The 18027-nt window shown below is 41.8% G+C and overlaps 1 protein-coding gene across 2 annotated transcripts in view; it reads left to right on the plus strand.

Annotated features, from left to right (window-relative positions):
• The window catches only part of arhgef40 (Rho guanine nucleotide exchange factor (GEF) 40), a 49309-nt gene that overhangs the window by 3507 nt on the left and 27775 nt on the right, over positions 1 to 18027 (plus strand). Inside the window, exons 2-8 of one of the 2 annotated variants that reach the window (XM_080874478.1) lie at positions 8716 to 8805; positions 11060 to 11167; positions 14023 to 14308; positions 14604 to 15744; positions 15953 to 16191; positions 16284 to 16457; positions 17799 to 17913. In XM_080874478.1, coding sequence (XP_080730604.1) covers positions 8716 to 8805; positions 11060 to 11167; positions 14023 to 14308; positions 14604 to 15744; positions 15953 to 16191; positions 16284 to 16457; positions 17799 to 17913 — 2153 coding nt within the window. The remainder of the gene's footprint in view (positions 1 to 8715; positions 8806 to 11059; positions 11168 to 14022; positions 14309 to 14603; positions 15745 to 15952; positions 16192 to 16283; positions 16458 to 17798; positions 17914 to 18027) is intronic. The other variant, XM_080874479.1, reaches the window with a different exon arrangement.

Raw genomic sequence — 18027 nt, forward strand, 5'->3', positions numbered from 1 at the left:
CTAAAACCCCCCCTGCTATAATTAGGCCACATGTTCAGTATGGGTCCATCAGCAGGCCAGGAATTCCTCCTTTAGAGCAGAGTCCACGCCAGCCCTGTCTTCAGCAGACAAGAAAGAGCCACCCATCTTCTTGTCCTTCCGCTGGCCCATCACTTCCCAGCCCGGCTTGCGTTCTGCACCCGAATCCATGATGCGACCACCGCCACAGCTCCCCTTGCGTCGGTGTCCTGCAACATAACAAATAGGGGCCAGAACAATGGTCCTGATAGGCCACCTCTGGACACACCCCTGCCTCAGCAGGTGGTCCCTATCAGCTAATTTGTCCCATGTGCAGCCAGTCCACAGTGGATAAAAACCATGTCACATAAAACACTAAAAACCATGCAAATAAAACACTCATAAATAAACACTAAAAATCAGAATAAAAACAATATACAAGATAAATACAAATTTCCACTGTGTGACAAAATGAAACCGAAAAACCCCCCATTTCGGTTTCATTTCAAGGTGGCATTATTCTGATCCCTTATGTGTAGAGCATTCACCATTAGACAACATAGTATTTACCACTCCCACTCTGCTGGCACTGCTGTGCTGCTTCCACCTTAACAACAGTGCTGAACTTGTTCAGAGTAAATGACTATGCTCGAGAAAATTCACAGTCCATGCAGCTATGAATCATTTAGCATGTGATTTTTAAATGATGATAGTCATTGTTGATATCAATGCATTTGCTTTTGGGTGGCTGTAGTTCAAATGGCAGAGCCTACAATCATTCACAAATTAGGCCAATCCCCAAAGAGCCGAACCCCTACAGCCCTCCAGTGGATGGTGGGTGCACAGAGGGATGGATCAATGTTGCTTCTTACGGATAAAGCGAAGCCACCAAATACTCTCCCCTGATGCTCTACCACAGGGTGAGGGCCCAGTAACCCTGCCCCGCAAGGGTTCGCTAGATCTCTAGTTTATTAGATCTGTAATTGATTAGATCATTAAGATCTCTTAGTTATTAGAGATATAGTGAAGTGATAGGGTTGTCTGAGTCTTTCTTGTCTGGCCCCTCCACTTTGTCATGGGAGACCCTGGTGAAGAAAGAGCTGAGCATGAAAGTTTACCAGCCAGGCTTTGTTCCTACTGTCACCTAAAGTCACAGGCTCTGGATAGTGACTGACAGAATGGGATCACAGATACAAGCGGAAATTAGTTTCCTTCAAAATTTCCTTCCTTCAGGCATCTGATCAGGACACCTGTATGCCTCCTAGGTAAGGTATTCCAGCGATTCCTACCAGGGCAGGTCCTGGGGCAGACCCAGGACTCACTGGAAAATGTGTCTCGACGGGTTTTGGAAGGACTGGGTGTCCGCCTGGATGACCTAGAAGAGATGGCTAGAGTGATGGAAGTCTGGGCTTATCTGCTCATACTGCTGCCCAGTGGCTCGAACCCAGATAAGCAGCAGAAAATGGATGGACATTTGTTTGACTGATACATGCGTATATCCCTGAAATGTTGGCTAATTTGTGAAATATAATTTGTTAATTCAGAAACAAAAGACAGCCAATTAGTTTTCTGTCCATCTTTCAGTTCAAAGACTGGTCAGCTGTGACCCCATGTGCCTGCAGAGATGGCTAGAGTCATAGTTCAACAAACTTTGTGCTAACCCCTGCCCCTCGCTCAGCAGACATCTGCGCAGACTTCTCAAACATATACAAAAATGAGGAGAGGCATGAAAAGCAGGGTTTTTTCCACAGGAGTATTACTATGCTCATAAGCTGTTAACTCTGGGATTCTCTACATTCCTGGAAGTCTAATGATTTAAAAAAATGTATGAAACTCCCATTCTAATCATTTATATTTGTGATTTTTTTATGTTGCAGTTAATGAATTCAGAACAGCCCTCACTCCTTCAGCACTTAAATAGTCTAGAACAAACCATAAGAAATCCCTGGAAGCCGATTGACCAACAGTAGGTCAGATCAGATCTGGCTGTACAGGCTTATTTAAGAAAGCAAATCAATGTTGGGCCTCCCCCCTTTCCCCCTTCATCCTCCTTTTGTCTGTCTGCCTTTTTTCCCTTGCTGGCTTCGCTTCACTTTTTCTTTTTCCTCATTCTTTCCCTGTCAGCATCTTTCTCCTGTTTTCTTCCTAATCATGTCACTTTCTATCTCTCCTCCATTCACCGAAGCCCCCTCCCTGTTCTATCGTCTTCCTCTCTTTCTCTGTCCTTCATGTACATCTGGTTTCTATCATGGTTGCTGCTGCTCTTGTTTGCCATCGATCTCTCCCACTGGTCAGCCTCCTTTTTTTGTTCTCTTTTTTTCCCTCACTTTCTGTCTGAACCCCCACTCACTGCAAATCTGTCTGGTCTTCTCAATGTCTCTCTTTCAGTCTGTTTCTCAACTCGCTCAGTCATAAGCTCCGAAACCACTTCTCAGGCTCTTATTTTTCTCTCTCAGGCTTATTTTTTTGAGTTCTCACTCGTTTTTCTACACCCCTTCCTGCATATCTCCATTGTTCTCTCTTTGCCAGTCATCGGTGGAAGACAAGTTGCCGTACGGGAGAGAAAGACAGGAAGTCTGACTCAAGAATGACAGACCCCAATTTCGCACAGTGTCCACTTTTTACCGTACAAACATGAGGATACAGATGCACACTAAACAGACTGTCCTGCCTTGAAAAAGCACACGATTTTATAGATGACTCAACCATGTCAGACTCTAAAATACCAAAACAAAGTGAGCAATATGTCACCCATCATTTTGTAAGTTGTAGTTAGAAGACGGGGTATTTGTGTTTCTGGTTGCTGTTCATCAAGTGAAAGCATTTTGAAATAACACAAAACAAGCTGGTTTTTGACAAAAAAAGAGAAATTCACTGACTGGTCACGACCATTTTTGTAGTGCTTTTTCCCCCATCTGCATACGCTACATTGCCATTCGTAATTTATCAAACCTCAGTTTTTTTTAGTACTCTTACATATTTCCTATTTCCTATTTCCACAGCCACTTTATTAGGTACAGCTGTTCAACTGCTCGTTAACTTGGATCAGCCAATCAAATGGCAGCATTTTGGAGACATGAGCATGACAATCTACTGAATCCAAGTATCAGACAATCCAAGTATCAGAATGACGAAGAAAGGTGGTTTAAATGACTTTGAAAGTGACTTGGTCTGAGTATTTCAGAAACTGCAGATTTCCACACAACCCTCTCTGGGGTTTACACAGGATGGTCCAAAAAGAGAAAATATCCACTGAGGGCAGTTCTTTGGGTGAAATGGACTTGTTGATGCCAGAGGTCAGTGGAGAATAGCCAGGCTGATAGAAAAGCAACAGTAACTCAAATACCCGCTTGTTAAAAATGCAGCATGCAGAAGAGCATCTCTGAACAGCAGCAGTAGACCGCATTAGTTATCACTTAAATTAGCTACAAAAAGGAAACTAATTCTAAAATTCACACAATGTCATGGGGTAATAGTGTGGGGGATATTTTCTGGGATACTCTGGGGAATGTTTGCCACAAAGATGTGGCTTCAGAGGAAGCCGGAAACGATCCAACCCACTACTGGCAACATGTACCAAATGGCTGGTGAGTGTAGTGCTTTATGAACACAAGTATTGGTGGATATATAGCATTCATCAGGCTTTACAGTGCAGTCATTATTCGATATAGCCTCAAAAAACTGACTCACAAAAATCCTTCTGCACATACAGTACATGTTCGAATATATGCACGACCATTCATGCTCTTCTGAAATGAAAGCTATTTTCATTTTCTGTTTTCCATCAATTTTTGGTTTCCTTTGTTTGGTAATAACTTGCCATGGGCACAGTTATCAGCAAGTTGACTGCATTTGTTGAAAACGTAGCATTTTATAAAATAAGACCTGTATTTCAAGGTCAGTGTCTGTCCAATTGAAGAGTAATTGGATTATAGCTAAAGTCCCTCAAAGCAGAGGCAGCAGGTTTAACATGAATGTCTTCTACTGTCTTGGATTCCAGCAACAAATCAGATTTACCGAATGTATCCTTGTTGCTTTGCTTTGTGTGTACCAAAAGAGTTAAAGTTAAAAAGAAGAGTGTTCACCTTTTACCCAGAAACACTCATCATTTCAGTGATTCTACTGGAAAATAAGCAGTATTGATTTTTTTTTTTAACGAGGACTTTTTCAGTTTAGTGGAAAAGCAGCGCTGCTCTTTTCCTGCCTCTGTTAGACATCATTTCCACTGTGCATTTTTAATAATTGTGCTTCCAGACAGAAATTCCATTCTGTGGATGTTAACAGTGGTATATCCTGTTGAAGGCTGTCTGCACAGGCCTGTGAACACAAAGAGATTCAAGCCTGTTTAAAAAAATAAATAAATAAATAAAAAAGTTGCTGGTGGTATACAATTGCACATGGCACATTCAAACTAAATATTATTGTAGGCTAGCTAGTCGGCCACAAAGTCAGCTAGTGAATTCACGTTGTCCACTAAATATCAGTTAATGCCCAAATAGGTAATATGATGCTTATATGTCTTTTTTTTTTTTTTTAGCAACATTTAAATAAAGAGTATGAGTGGTGCATGCACACTGTGAATGATTCATCTGGCAGAAGTCCCCCAAAGGCCACTATTGCACCAGATGGACTGAAATAGCTAAGTTGTTCCTATTTGCGTCTTTTAGAGTCTTCAAAGCACAAAAGCTTTGCAAAGAAAAGACTAAGCACACTTACTGGCTAATATTTACAGTGAGTCTAATGATACTGAAATGTTTGTGTCTTACAGGAAGCACACAAAAAAGAATTAAAACATTCAAGATTTTCAGCTGACATCTTTTAGTTTTTGCTTTAATTTAGTGTTTTGTTGAATTGTCTAGTGGGGATGTTTGAAAAGGGCTTCAGTTAAGAGGAAGTTACTGCTGGGTTGCCTTGCAATCCTCAGAACCACCTGCTGTGCTTTTACTAGACTCAATATGTTCTGTCAGTGAGCCAGAAGGCTGTCTGAGCCTTTATTTTTTTTACTACTGTTACACCTACTATAGCATGCTCTGTAAAATAGTACAGTCCACAGTTGACCATCGTGAATAAACAAATACACACCCTGTGTTATACAAAGACAGTTTTGGCAGCACAAATCCTGCACACAATTGGTCGTACCGTGTTTTTTGCAATTAATAAATTATTTTTTTATAATTTATTTATTTTAACATTGAAAAAGTGCAGGTAAAGTGGTCACATCAACAAGCTCAAGAAACCTGTTCGAGAAGATTTGAGGTTTGTGACACGCTGTGTAATTCTGCTGGAAGCAGCCGTCAGAAGATGGGTCCACTGAGGTCATGAACGGCGATGCACGATGTGGCTTTTAAATAGTGCTGTCATCATTAATCCCGTTAAAAGGATGTTTACGCCATAACCGTATTAACGTGGCAAATCTCCGAGTTACCGCAGATCACCCCGTGCGTGCGGCTGCACGGCGTCAACATGTTAGTGTGGTGATCTGCGGTAACTCGGAGATTTGCCACGTTAATACGGTTATGGCGTTAACATCATTTTAACGATGACAGCACTACTTTTAAATGTTGTTTCAAAGTGGCCCAAAATGTGCCACACACTATTATACACCACTGTGCCTACCACCTGAATGTTGAAGTAGCATGTGTAGCCTCGTCAGACCATTTTTGGTGAGCTTGTGTGATCTGTAGCTTCAGTTTCTTGTTCTTTGCTGATAGAAATGGCACCCGGCGTGGTCTTCTGTTACTGTGTTCAGAGATGCTCTTCCGCATACTTTGTTGAAACAAATAGTTATTTGAGTTACTGTTGCATTCCTATCTGCCAGGCTATTCCCCTCTGACCTCTGGCATTAATAAGGTATTCTTCAACCAGAGAACTGCTGCACACTGGATATTTTCTCTTTTTTCAAATCATTCTCTGTAAACCAGAGACATGGTTGTGTGGGAAAATTGTCCAGTTTCTGAAATACTCAGACCACATTTAAAGCCACTATTCTTACATTTGGTTTGAGCTTAAGCAGGCCATCCCGAACCTTGTCTACATGTCTAAATGCATTTAATTACACCCAATATTCAGTGTATTCTTCAGTGTTGTTTAAGGTAATAAAACAGACTATTTGACTTGCATTAACTTGCCTAAAAAGTTTGAAATTCTAATAACCTGACACTTTTCCATTTTTTGAGTCAAATAAGACTGAAAATATCACTTGAGTCTACTAAGATTTTCTTTTCTGGAAACTAAATAATAAAATGACAGTCTGTTGGTGATTTAGTGGCTTCATTCAAAGAAAACCAGTGAACAAACATGTCCTCTGAGTGCTCTGCCCATGGAAATCTAAGCTGTGTTTTGAAAAAGTAAAGCCAGCACAGCTGTGCCTTAAACCTGCTTTTCTTTTTTCTACTGGCCTCTGGTTGCATAAAGAGGTTTCACTATAAATACATCTACAGCAAAACAGCACTTTTTACTTTTTCCCCCCCATTTTTAACTCCTTTTTACTTAAATTGTGCAGAATCACAACTGCAGTCACCTCAAGGTGCTTTATATCAGCGGCCCCCAACCGCCAAGCAACGGCCCGGTACCAATCCATCGTTTGGTACCGGACCACGAGAGTTGAGGCTCGGGTGTAAAATTTATGGTTTTCAGGGTTTCTTTTTTCTTTTATCGTTAACTCTGTTTCCCTGTGTCTTTTCCCGTGTTGTAGTTGTGTGTTATTTTAAAAGAAATATTTATGCATTACTATAGCGACCAGAGAGCATTAAGGGGCAGAGAGGAGGATGTTACTCTCAGTGTTGTTGGCGCATTTCAGGAGGGCGCTGCTAATAAAGTTACACAATTTCACAGAGAATTCACGTTGATCATTATATTTACCAAATGCCACAGTTTTTGTCTTGGTCGTATCATTTTATTTTGTTGTATTTATCCGCGACATCTTAAAGACCGGTCCATAGGTGAAGACCCTACGGTGGGGGGGCTTCTGTGCCAATTCTAAGTCTTTTTACAGCAATAAATGTTCATTTTATAAAGTGAACATTATATTGTTCAATTGTACAATTGAGGATGGGTGTACCTCCCAGCTGACAGGGCTCCGTGGTGTAGTGGTTAACATTTGTTCCTTGGTTTGAGACCATTAGGAGACACAAACTGAGGGAGTCACGAGTTGGTGTACTCCTAGTGCTGGTCCCAAGCCCAGATAAATGGGAAGATTGTGTCAGGAAGGGCATCTGGTGCAAAATCTGTGCCAAGTCAAACATGCTATCCATCCGCTGTGGCGACCCCCAGGGAAATGGAGTAGGAGCAGCCCAAAGTACCACACGCTATTATATAAACTTGCAGCATTCCTAATTTTAACAGTCACGTGTACCCCTCGATTGTCATATCCAGTTTCAAAACACCAACATGCATGACATCGCGGTGACTACAGCCATGTTCGTATGCAGTCTGTGTCTGACTTCTCTCTGGTTTTCAGAGTCGAGTTTTTCACCCACTCTGTACAGGGGTTCAACTAAACAGACTGAAATGATCTTTCTAGCCAAAAGACTAGTTAGGAAACAGAACCGAACATCTGTCCAGAGCAGCCCTGAATAACCTCAGCAGAACAGCACTCCACCCAGTTATACTGTTGACTTGTTGTGACCATCTCACATGCACTTTGTTTTTCATTTTCAGCATTTGAAAAGCAGGATACAGTAATCGCTTTCCACACCATTTCTTTTCCTTGTTGCTTTTAGTTAATAGCACAACTATTTTTCCCAAGATCTGGATCGAAAACAGTTGCAAATAAGATATGACTTTATATTTTAATCTTTCTTAAACTGATTGCTTCATTTTGTGAGAGCATTTCAGTCAAAAAGTTGTGTAAGAGGTACATTTCAAATGGTATCCTTCTTGTACGACTCATTCTGTCCTCCTTTGTGGCTAAACCTCAGCTCTCCTCTGCACACAAAAACAAGCCCAAAAAATAATACTGAAATACAGTTCAACCTAGGTCTTCTTCCATAAAAGCCCCCACAACACCACCAGCTCATTCATTCCTGGCTCTCTCTCTTGTTCTCCACTTTTTTCCACACACTCTGTTCTCCCCTCCTCAGCCTTTTTTTTAACTTATTGCTTTCTGTCTATTGCTTTGGTTTTTGCAGATATTCAACACGCTATGCAGGCTGTTGCAGAGAATCTCAATGTAATTGTTGTCAGATGACATTCAGAGAATCGGCGGGAGGTGAAAGAAAGAAAGTTGGGTTAAAAAAATAGAGATGATGTAAAAAATTTAATAAAATAGAAAGAGAAGCTGCTGGAGGATCAGTGAGGAAATGTTAAAGTAGAGAGCGAAAAAGAGAAGTTGGAGAGGGGGGCGGTTTACAGGTTACCATGCCAACAAAAATAAACACCAAGTGTGTTATGTGCTCCATGCTCCAACTCACTGACCTGCCCGGTGCTATGATGTGTGTGTGTGTGCAGCTAAGTATTAGGGAGTTAACACACTGAAGTGAAGTCACCTTTGTTTTGGGGGGTTTCTACATTTACTGGGCCTCGGAGGAAATGCTTGACACTCTGGAGGCCGTACAGCAGGAAGCTCAGAGCCGACCATGTGTGTATATTTATGTGTACGTGTGGGCGTCAGCAAAAACAGACACGAGCCGGCTGTTCAACACAAACGGATATTACAGTTGATTCAGTGTCCGGTGATGAATTAAACCCCTTTTTTAACCCTTTCTTTATCTCTCGCAGGGTTCAGAGGCAATGGAGGACTGCGTGCAGGGGGCGCTCTCATCACTTTATCCTCCTTTTGAGAGCACAGCCCCACCCCTCCTCTCCCAGGTAGATTTCTCTAGTGCGCACAACTTCATCCCAGTGCACGTCTTCAGGGAAATATACAAGGGTTGTGTAGACAAAGACAGTGTGATGTACAAACCCAATTCTGAAAATGTTGGCTGTGTAAAACGTAAATAAAAACAGAATGCTATGACCTCCTAAAGCTTTATTTTATTCACAGTAGAACACAGAAATTTTACTATTTCATGAAAATATGACATCATTTTGAATTTGATTGCAGCAGCACCTCAAAAAGGGTCACAGAGACAGGGTCAACAAAAAGTAAAAGTAATTGGTTCTGAAAAGAAACAGCTGGCAGAACATTTACAACTAATTAGGTTGATTACCTACTGGTCAGTCACACGATTGGATATAAAAAGAGCCTTTTAGAGAATCAGAATATAAAAAATCCATATTGAATGGCTGTCATCTTCTGGCCTGTCATGGAAATCACCGTCTGCAAATGTACGTTAAAGCGCTTTTATCAAAAGAAGAAGCCATATGTGAACATGATCCAGAAAGGCTGCCATCTTCTATGGCAGGGATGTCAAACACGTTCCCTTTTGCCAGCAAAAGAAGTTTAATCGGGTTTAACTACATATTCTTCTTCTTAATACAAGTAAAAGAAGTGCAGTTTCAACAGTTTATCTCTGTCCACATGCTGTTGTAGTAAATGAAAGACATCTGTTTCTTAAATTGTAGGAAATAACAGTGTAAAATGTGTAGGCCATTGCCTGTACTGTCATGTAATTACAAAACAGACAGCTTCTGTAAATGCACAGAAATGTCTATAGTCAGTATTAGCGGGGAAAAAAGCCTTTGTGTACAGGTTTCAGAACAACACATGCTCCTATCCGGACTACTTCTTTTTCAGGGATGGCCTTGCATAGCGCAGCAAACTGCATCTATAAAGATAGTGTGCCATTGTAGTACAAGGGTACTGAAGAGCCTTGCCTGCAGTCCAGACGTTTCACCAACTGAAAACATTTGGAGCATCATGAAATGAAAAACACAACAAAGAAACCCGAGGATTGTTGAGCAGCTAGAATCCTCCAGTAGACAAGTATAGGACAATGTTCCTCTCCCACGATTCCAGCAGCTCGGTTTACATTGTGGTACACATGGCGGTGTCCCAGCTTTTTTGAGACGTGTTGCTGTAATCGAATTCAAAATGAGCTAATATGTTTTGCTCATTTTAAACATTTAAAATGTTTTTATATATTCTAGGAATAAAATGAAATTTGCCAAATTTTGAGTTGTTTTTGCAGTTGGGTTTGTATGGATAGCACAGACTTTCCATCTAGTTTTCAAATTTTTAGTTTTTAGTATTTTTAGTAACCAGCTTAGATATTTCTTTTTTTCTTTTTTCAAATTGGACCAAGTAGTCTTTGTTACCTAAACTTCACAGAGAAGGTTTTAGTTCCTAAATCTATCCAAGAAGTCTAACCAAGAAGTATTTAGTACCTAAACCTAACCAAATAGTCTTTGGTGTTCAAGTCTTACAGAAGAGACTTTGATGCCTAAATCTAACAAAAAAATCTTAACTAACTATCCAACGAGGTTTGCAGTTTCCAAACCTAACCAAGTGCGAAGTTAAACCTTAAACCTGAGTTTAACTGAAAACACAAGCTTGTGATTTATTCAATGCTGCTACTCCAGTATTGCCATTAAGCACATGTTATCCATATCTTTGCTCTACCAGAAACCCTATTTGAAACCCTACAACAAGAACACCTTGACTTTTCGATAACACAAGCAAATCTAGTCAGTTATAACCAAATATTCTTAGATTATAGCACCCCTAACTATATCTAGCATTAATTTAGCTTTCGGTGCTTTGTTTCCTTAAAATTCTGGATACAAACAGATTTTTTAGCAACGGCTTGAACCATTGAGAGTTACTCTACTTACTTTGTAATTGTTTTTTTTTTCCAAGTTGTCACATAGCTTCCAGTCAGTTTTCTTTCTTGCCATGGAAAAAGCTGTTTGATACAACAAGAGGGATCAAATTAAACAGCCTTGGTGATTTGCTTGCTTTAACTACTGATCATATGCTGTCTGGGTTGAGCAAATTCTTCCACTCAAGGGGAAATTAAACCCTCTACAAATCCACTGATAGACAAAAAATACACACACGCACACAAAAAAAATGTTGCTAAAGTAAATGCTGTTTAGTGCCTAAGAATCTGATATTCAGAGAATAGCTTAATTTTCTATTCACTCCAAAGTGTTTTTACCGAGTCTTGCATCCATTGTCCAGGTCTTCTCAGTCCTGGAGTCGACCTATCAACACGACAGTCTTCGCTATCTCCTGGACTACTTCGTACCTGCAAAGCACCTCCTGCACAAACTCCAGCAGCATGCCTGTGTGAGTTCTAAACTGCAAACACTGTTTGAATGGAACACACACAAAGCTGAATACTTAGAAACAGAATCAGCCATCACACACAAGAAGTATAGTCTGAGAAATTTACCAGCTAGCTTCTTGATTCCTTTAAAATGGTCCTTGGGTCATTTCTCAGGTAACTTACTTATTGGAACTGACAATTTAAGGCAGTCAAGCCGTAGTTCATAATCTGAGCAATGCCTTGTCAAATTCAGCTATGCAGAATAAACCCAAACCTGTTAGGTGAGTAAAAGATGCGACATCGCCAAATCTCTTAAACAGAAGTTCTAAAGTGCAGATAAATAAATGTAAGTCAATAACTTCTATTTACAATTATGTAGCATACCCATGATAAGAAACCAAATTATTTGATCTCTTCTGTTATCAGCACTGTAACTGTGTGGCATCCGTGGAAGTTTTAGCCACAGATGCATGAGGAGATGCTTACTGTCTTGATTTCATTTCAACATGAAGTTTAGTAAAGTCCAAGTTATAAAGGTCAAATTAAGCTAAGTCAATTTTAACATTCATTTAAAATTGACAGACAAGTTATTAAAAAGTACTTTAAAAGACAGCAAACGACTAAAGGAACCAATAAGACTAAATTTATTTGCAGTTTGATGGAGACAAAGAACTGCTGGTATTGATCTTGTTGGCAGAATGCAGCACAAATTAAGCCTCAGTCTAGTCTTTAACATTTCTCACTAAATCATTTCAGAACAGTGGAAAACCTGTCTGATTGTTTTTTATTATTTGGGGTTTCTACAGATTCTGGCTTAAAAGTCTGTGATTTCCAATATAAACTGGGGTTGTATTCTCAACAGTCAAGTCCAAGTTTTATGCCGGGGGTCCTGTAGTGTCTCTGTAGCTGGTGACAGGAAGACTCCAGAACTTAAAACATGTAGAGTTTGATACACGTAACCCAATACCAGTTGTTCACTACGTTATGGAGGCTCGAGTCTGCCCCTAAACTTTAGCTGCTCGGTAAAATTTGTGAAAGTCTCTGGTGACATTTGAGATTCGCAAACAAATGAGGTGGTTTTCCTGCCTCGGAAGCTCCAGGAGTGAATGACATGCAGTGCAGTCTTGTGTAAATAAATAGTTTATGTTGTGATGTCTTTAGGATCCCACATACATAAACACAAACGCATATAAATAATATGATACAGGATACACTGTCCAAACCTTGTGCAAACATGCAACTTCCACTTTGTGTCACTCTCTTGCTGTTTCTGCCACACTTAGCCAAACCGAGACAAAGAAATAAGGCGCGATGTCTATTTAACTCGAATCCCTGATGTTTAATTGAACAGCATTCTTTATATTGAACTTTCTGAGACACGCAAAGGTAAACAAGTCGCAGTGTTTAGTGCAAGATTGGTAGCTAAGAACGTTCTCATATTTCCCTCCACAGTTTTCCTAGACTTATACACACACATATACACACCCCCGTACAGCGTTTGTGAGCAAACTATGTTTTCATTGTCGCTGAGTGGAGCTGCCTGGGATGGGAGTTAGACTGTGAGTCATGACAATAATGCCTTCCATATGTGAGTGTGTTACTTGCTGCGAGAGAAAGAGTGAGTAACAGAGAAGTGGTGGGAGTCGAAGGAGAGAATGAACATGACTCCCATTCACTGTGCCTGTGTGAAAACAGAGACGATGCTGGAGTTTAGCAGGCAATAGCAGACTGATTGAGGAATTTTTGAGTAATGGGAGGTGGGGAAGAAGGAGCAAACACTGGGGCATATTGAGGGAGAAGGAGGGGGTGGGCCAGAGGACACAGAGAGTTACAGATTGTGGACTGGCTCGAAATAGGCAAACTTTTTAAGAGAGGAAAAGCTGCACATGCTTTTTAATGCTAATATTCACCCTGACAGATATCAGATACTTGCTTCCCCAAAGCTTGCCACAGTGACAGAACAGGCACGAAATGAGACAGAAGGGAGGCTTAAGAGGAAGAAATTGAATAAAGGACAGAGGTAGAATAAGGGGAGATGGAGGAGAGGCTGAGGAAGGAATTTAATTTGATCACGTCTCGTGAGTCTGGAGGGCACAGAGAGAGGAGCGAGCAGCCCTGTGTCAGTCGATTAGACGTGACTGGGAACAGCAGAGAGAGGCTCTGGATGAGTTTTAGGCTTCAAGGCTTTAAGAAAGGGGATATAGATTGGACACACCACTGATTAAGGTGGGAATAGTGCTTGGATTAAGGTGTATTACCTAAATAGATCAGTTGATTAATCGTGCAGAGGGTCCCACAAGAGGCCCACACTGCTGTGCCCGAAATCACAGAATTTGCAGTTAAATTCTTTTACTATTCACTGGAGGGTTTTCTGTATTTAGGACTGATTGAAATTGATTCTGTCGTTCTTACAGAGCCACCTGATGTGTTTTCCAACTGTTTTAGTAGTGGCTGCCTGTTGCGAGGAGCTGGTCATCTGCAAGTTTCTGTCTGACTCATTGACTCTCTGCTAACTAAGCAGTTTTACACTTAGGACACACGTCATGTCTGACATTTGTATGTGGCACTGGCTTTTGGCCAGTTCAGCTTGTGAAAACCGTTGACTCGTGTGGTATCAGTTCTAGAATTTCTGCTCATTTAAATAACTAAGCCAGATACAACCATGCAGGCGGACACCAGTGTGGGTGTGGGTGAATGGGAGAGCACAATTGTGCACACTGAGGGGACTCTAATGGTTCTAAAATGAGGTCAGTGCATCACACAGTCGGAAGGGGTTCAGAAAGATGACTTGTTCAGCAAAATCTAACATTATCTGAATGAAGGTTTAATTTTCTGTTCGTACATTTAACACTCTCTCTTTGTTTTCTTGTGTCAGTCTCAGTACCTGGGTTGCTTGTTCCTTCACTCTGGCTGGCCTCTCTGCCTGGGCGAAAAAGTGGTTGTCCAACTTTCCACTTTGGACTGGAGGCTTCTGCGCAGTAATGACTTCTACCTACAGGTGGTTCCCTTCTCTACACGTTGCCCAAGGCTGGCACTAAAATGCCTGGCTCCTGGGGGACGGACTGTTCAGGAAATCTTGGTGCCCGAGTCACAGCATCCCCTTGTGTTCACCACTGAGTGGCTTCACATCATCAACAAAGAGCGAGGTCACAAGAGAGAAGGTAAGGAATAGATTCCTCTTATCTGACCGTTAGAAAAGATCATTGGGGAACTGAAGATTGGGTAATACAGGTGGGTTGCTTGAAGAATCATATTTTTTACCAGGTGGAAGGACAGAAAGACGGGGGCTATGTATATAAGGGTGATGATGGCAGATGGGGAGAACGTAACAGCAGAGCTAAAGAAATGTAACAAAGCTCATTTTAGTCAAGTCAAGCTGATGTTGGTGTTTTCTTATTTTTTAAATTACCCTGTACTTTTTCTTCATAAATGCATTCCTTTCTCTTCTTTACAAAGTTGGAGGAGGACTTGACACCTGTCTGGTCAGTACATGCGATGGTGTGGTTAGACTTCCATGGAAGGAGGTAGTCTACCCAAAATTTATCCACGACCCCTCTGAAGAGTTGGGCCTAATGTCCAACCGTCTGCCTAGCGAGGGGGGTAGCAGCCTCGGAGGCTGGGGTGGCTCATCCTCTGGGGAATTAGACTCCTGGTCCTGGGATGAAGAAGAAGATGAGGATTTGCAACCGGATGGCTTGGACTCTGACTGTGTGCTTCCTCGACGAAGGCGCAGTGAAGACGGCCTTGGGCGGACATCGAGACAACCTCAGCTCGATGGGGATTATGTCGAGCTTTTGGAACCCAGGGGGGGTCCTGATGGAGGAGTCGATCCAAGGCAGCGGTACCAAGAGATGCATGGAATCTGTAAGACCAAGACTCTACCTCTTTGCAGGAGAGGAAAGGCTATCAAGGTTCGCAGAGGAAAAGCATGGGGATATGGGCGAACGGAAAGGTCAGGAAGCTTTCGGGCTATTCTTGGCATCAAAGGAGACGCTGTGGCTGCCAAGGGTGAAGCATTACCGCCACTGCCTGTGCCAGGAGTTGCCGAGCCTGGCCGAGGGAGGCGGTCTTACTCCTCCTCAGTCCATGACTCTGATGAAGGAGATAAAACAAACAGAGACTCTGAAGGCCTGGAAAGCCGCCGCCTTTGTTTTGATGGCCCATTCAAGGAAAGGAGACCTGGAGTGGGCAAGGAGAGAGATAGCAATGGTCACACACAGCTATGTAAAGATGACCACAAAAGTAAAGAATCCAAGAGCAACAACAGCTTGGACACAGGTGAAATCCATGAGTCAACAAACCACAAAGATGGACACGTTGTAGAGGGCCACTCTGATCACGGATCACATTCGGACTCTGTTTTTGAGGATGCTGATAAACCACTGAGCGGAGACAGTGAGGCTAATACCCCAACATCAGATGCACCACAGAGACCATTCGCTGCTGTTTCAAAAAGTGGTGAAATTACAAACACTGGGTCTAAAAAGAAGAGTTTGTCAAACCAAAAATCCATGGATGAAAAGGATGAAGGAAAAGTGGAGGACAGAGTATGCCCCAGAGGAAAAGAGGTTAAAACGGCAGGATTCAGAGCACCAAGGTACTGAAATATCGTACTCTTTCATCTTATTTGTGTTCTTTTTTGACACTTCTTTATTAAAACACAACTTGATAACACTTAGCTGCAACCTTATGGACACAGAAAGGCCTCAAAAACGCAATGTGGCATGACCGTGACACATGCCTGTAAGTGCAGCTATTAATTTTATGGTGTGCCTCATTAAGATTTTCCTCTGCTTTGTGTTTAGGAGGAAAAGGAAGGGAAAGGGGGCCAAAGGGAAAGCTAAATCTGGGGGTCGTGTAAAGGAGAAGGCCTTGAAAATGCAGGTTAAAACTCCTCAACCAAGCCCAGCCACCTGCACTGCTTCAACAAAACTGCCGACTGCCAAGGAGAGCCAAACAGAGGAAGCAGAGCAGGCTGACCAAACTGAAGGTGCTTCTGCTGCAGATAGCGAGGCGACAGACAACACAGTGAAAAGCAGCGCAGGTCTGAAGTAAACCGTGTTTGTGCACGAACATTTGGTCATGTGTGCTTAACTGTCCTCAGACTGTTTTGTATATTTTTCTGTCCCTTCACAGAAGCTGAATCATCTCTGCCTGTGTGTAACGGACAGTCGGGCACATCTTTTTTTAACCACTCTAATGAGGAGGCTGCGTCACCTGACAAACAGAATGGTGATGCTTCAAAAGAGCCCGCCCTGCTGAGGGAACTGGACGCAGACCTTCTCCAGTCAGGGAAGCTCAAGTTGACAGGCAAGCTTCTTTAGGGCCTTCTGCATAATCAGCTCAGAACATTTTAACAAGGGCCTGTTTAGATATGTGCACTGGACATTTCTAGGGCTTATTTGACAGAGCTGCATATATAAATGCAAATGGCAATTTAAGCAAGAACATATAACCAACAGCCTTTAACACACAGATGTCTAAGTCATCATTGGTGATTACCACAACATCAACTCTAAGTTTTGGGGAAAAACAAAAAGGACTATTTGACAGTTTTGATGCATGTCTGTTAGAATATTTATGTCCAATGGCACTGATTAGTGCCAATGTGAGAACACTGCAGGCTGGTGTATTCCCAGTAAATGGTCTGCTGTTAGCTGTCTGTACACTCCACCCAGGCAGCCCCCAAAACCAGAAGTATTTCCAGTAATCAGATGATTCCTGAGCTAAAAATCTACTTTTACACTTATCAGAAAAGTCAGCTTTGGACCATGTCCTTCCTGGGTTTTCCCACATTATCTGGGTGTTATTTGTGAAATTGCTTCAGTGAAGCCTTTCTAATTACTTTTGTAAAGTAGTAACTTTTTTCTTTTTTGTTGCCTTTCTAGTCTGCATAGCTGGCTTGTATCTTTACCAAGTATCAAAAGAAATATTTTATTTTTTTATGGTACTGAAACAAAACCTGCTTTATTTCCAAAGTTCACATCATGGTGATCCTAAGTAATTCAATTCAATTCAGTTTTATTTATACAGCGCCAAATCACAACAACAGTTGCATCAAGGCGCTTTATATTGTACAGTAGATCGTACAATAATAGATACAGAGAAAAAGCCAACAATCATGTGATTGAGCAAGCACTTTGGTGACAGTGGGAGGTAAAAACTCCCTTTTAACAGGAAGAAACCTCCGGCAGAACCAGGCTCAGGGAGGGGCGGCCATCTGCTGCGACCGGTTGGGGTGAGAGAAGGAAGACAGGATAAAGACATGCTGTGGAAGAGAGACAGAGATTAATAACAAGTATGATTCAGTGCAGAGAGGTCTTTTAACACATAGTGAGTGAGAAAGGTGAAAAAGAAATACTCAATGGATCATGGGAATCCCCCAACATATACCTACTATACCTATTGCAGCATAACTAAGGGAGGATTCAGGGTCACCTGATCCAGCCCTAACTATATGCTTTAGCAAAAAGGAAAGTTTGAGGTCTAATCTTAAAAGTAGAGATAGTGTCTTTAGTAGATATCAATAACACCAACAAGCTTACAGCACAGAGAAAAACCAAATGGATTTGTATGCTTGTAGCCTCGGTGAATTAGTTTGTCCTCTTGGCTTCCCCACTCGATGCTTAACCTGATGCATATTGACCACAGGTACAGTGGACAGGCTGGGGCGTGTTCTGGTTTTCACAGAGGCCGACGCATCAGAAGTGGGTTTCTCTGGGGAGGAGATGGCCCGCGTCTTGGCCTGTTACCACACAATCACGCGGTAAGTGCGTGTTCCTCCTTTGATTGTTTATTTTAGTCGTCCGTTGTCACCAGAGATTTATGGCTTTTAAATACAGGGGGATATTGCCAATAAATGTAGCCTTCGGCTCTCTGA

The sequence above is a fragment of the Rhamphochromis sp. 'chilingali' genome (assembly GCF_963969265.1).
Source record: "Rhamphochromis sp. 'chilingali' genome assembly, chromosome: 1".
Classification (NCBI taxonomy): Eukaryota; Metazoa; Chordata; class Actinopteri; order Cichliformes; family Cichlidae; genus Rhamphochromis; species Rhamphochromis sp. 'chilingali'.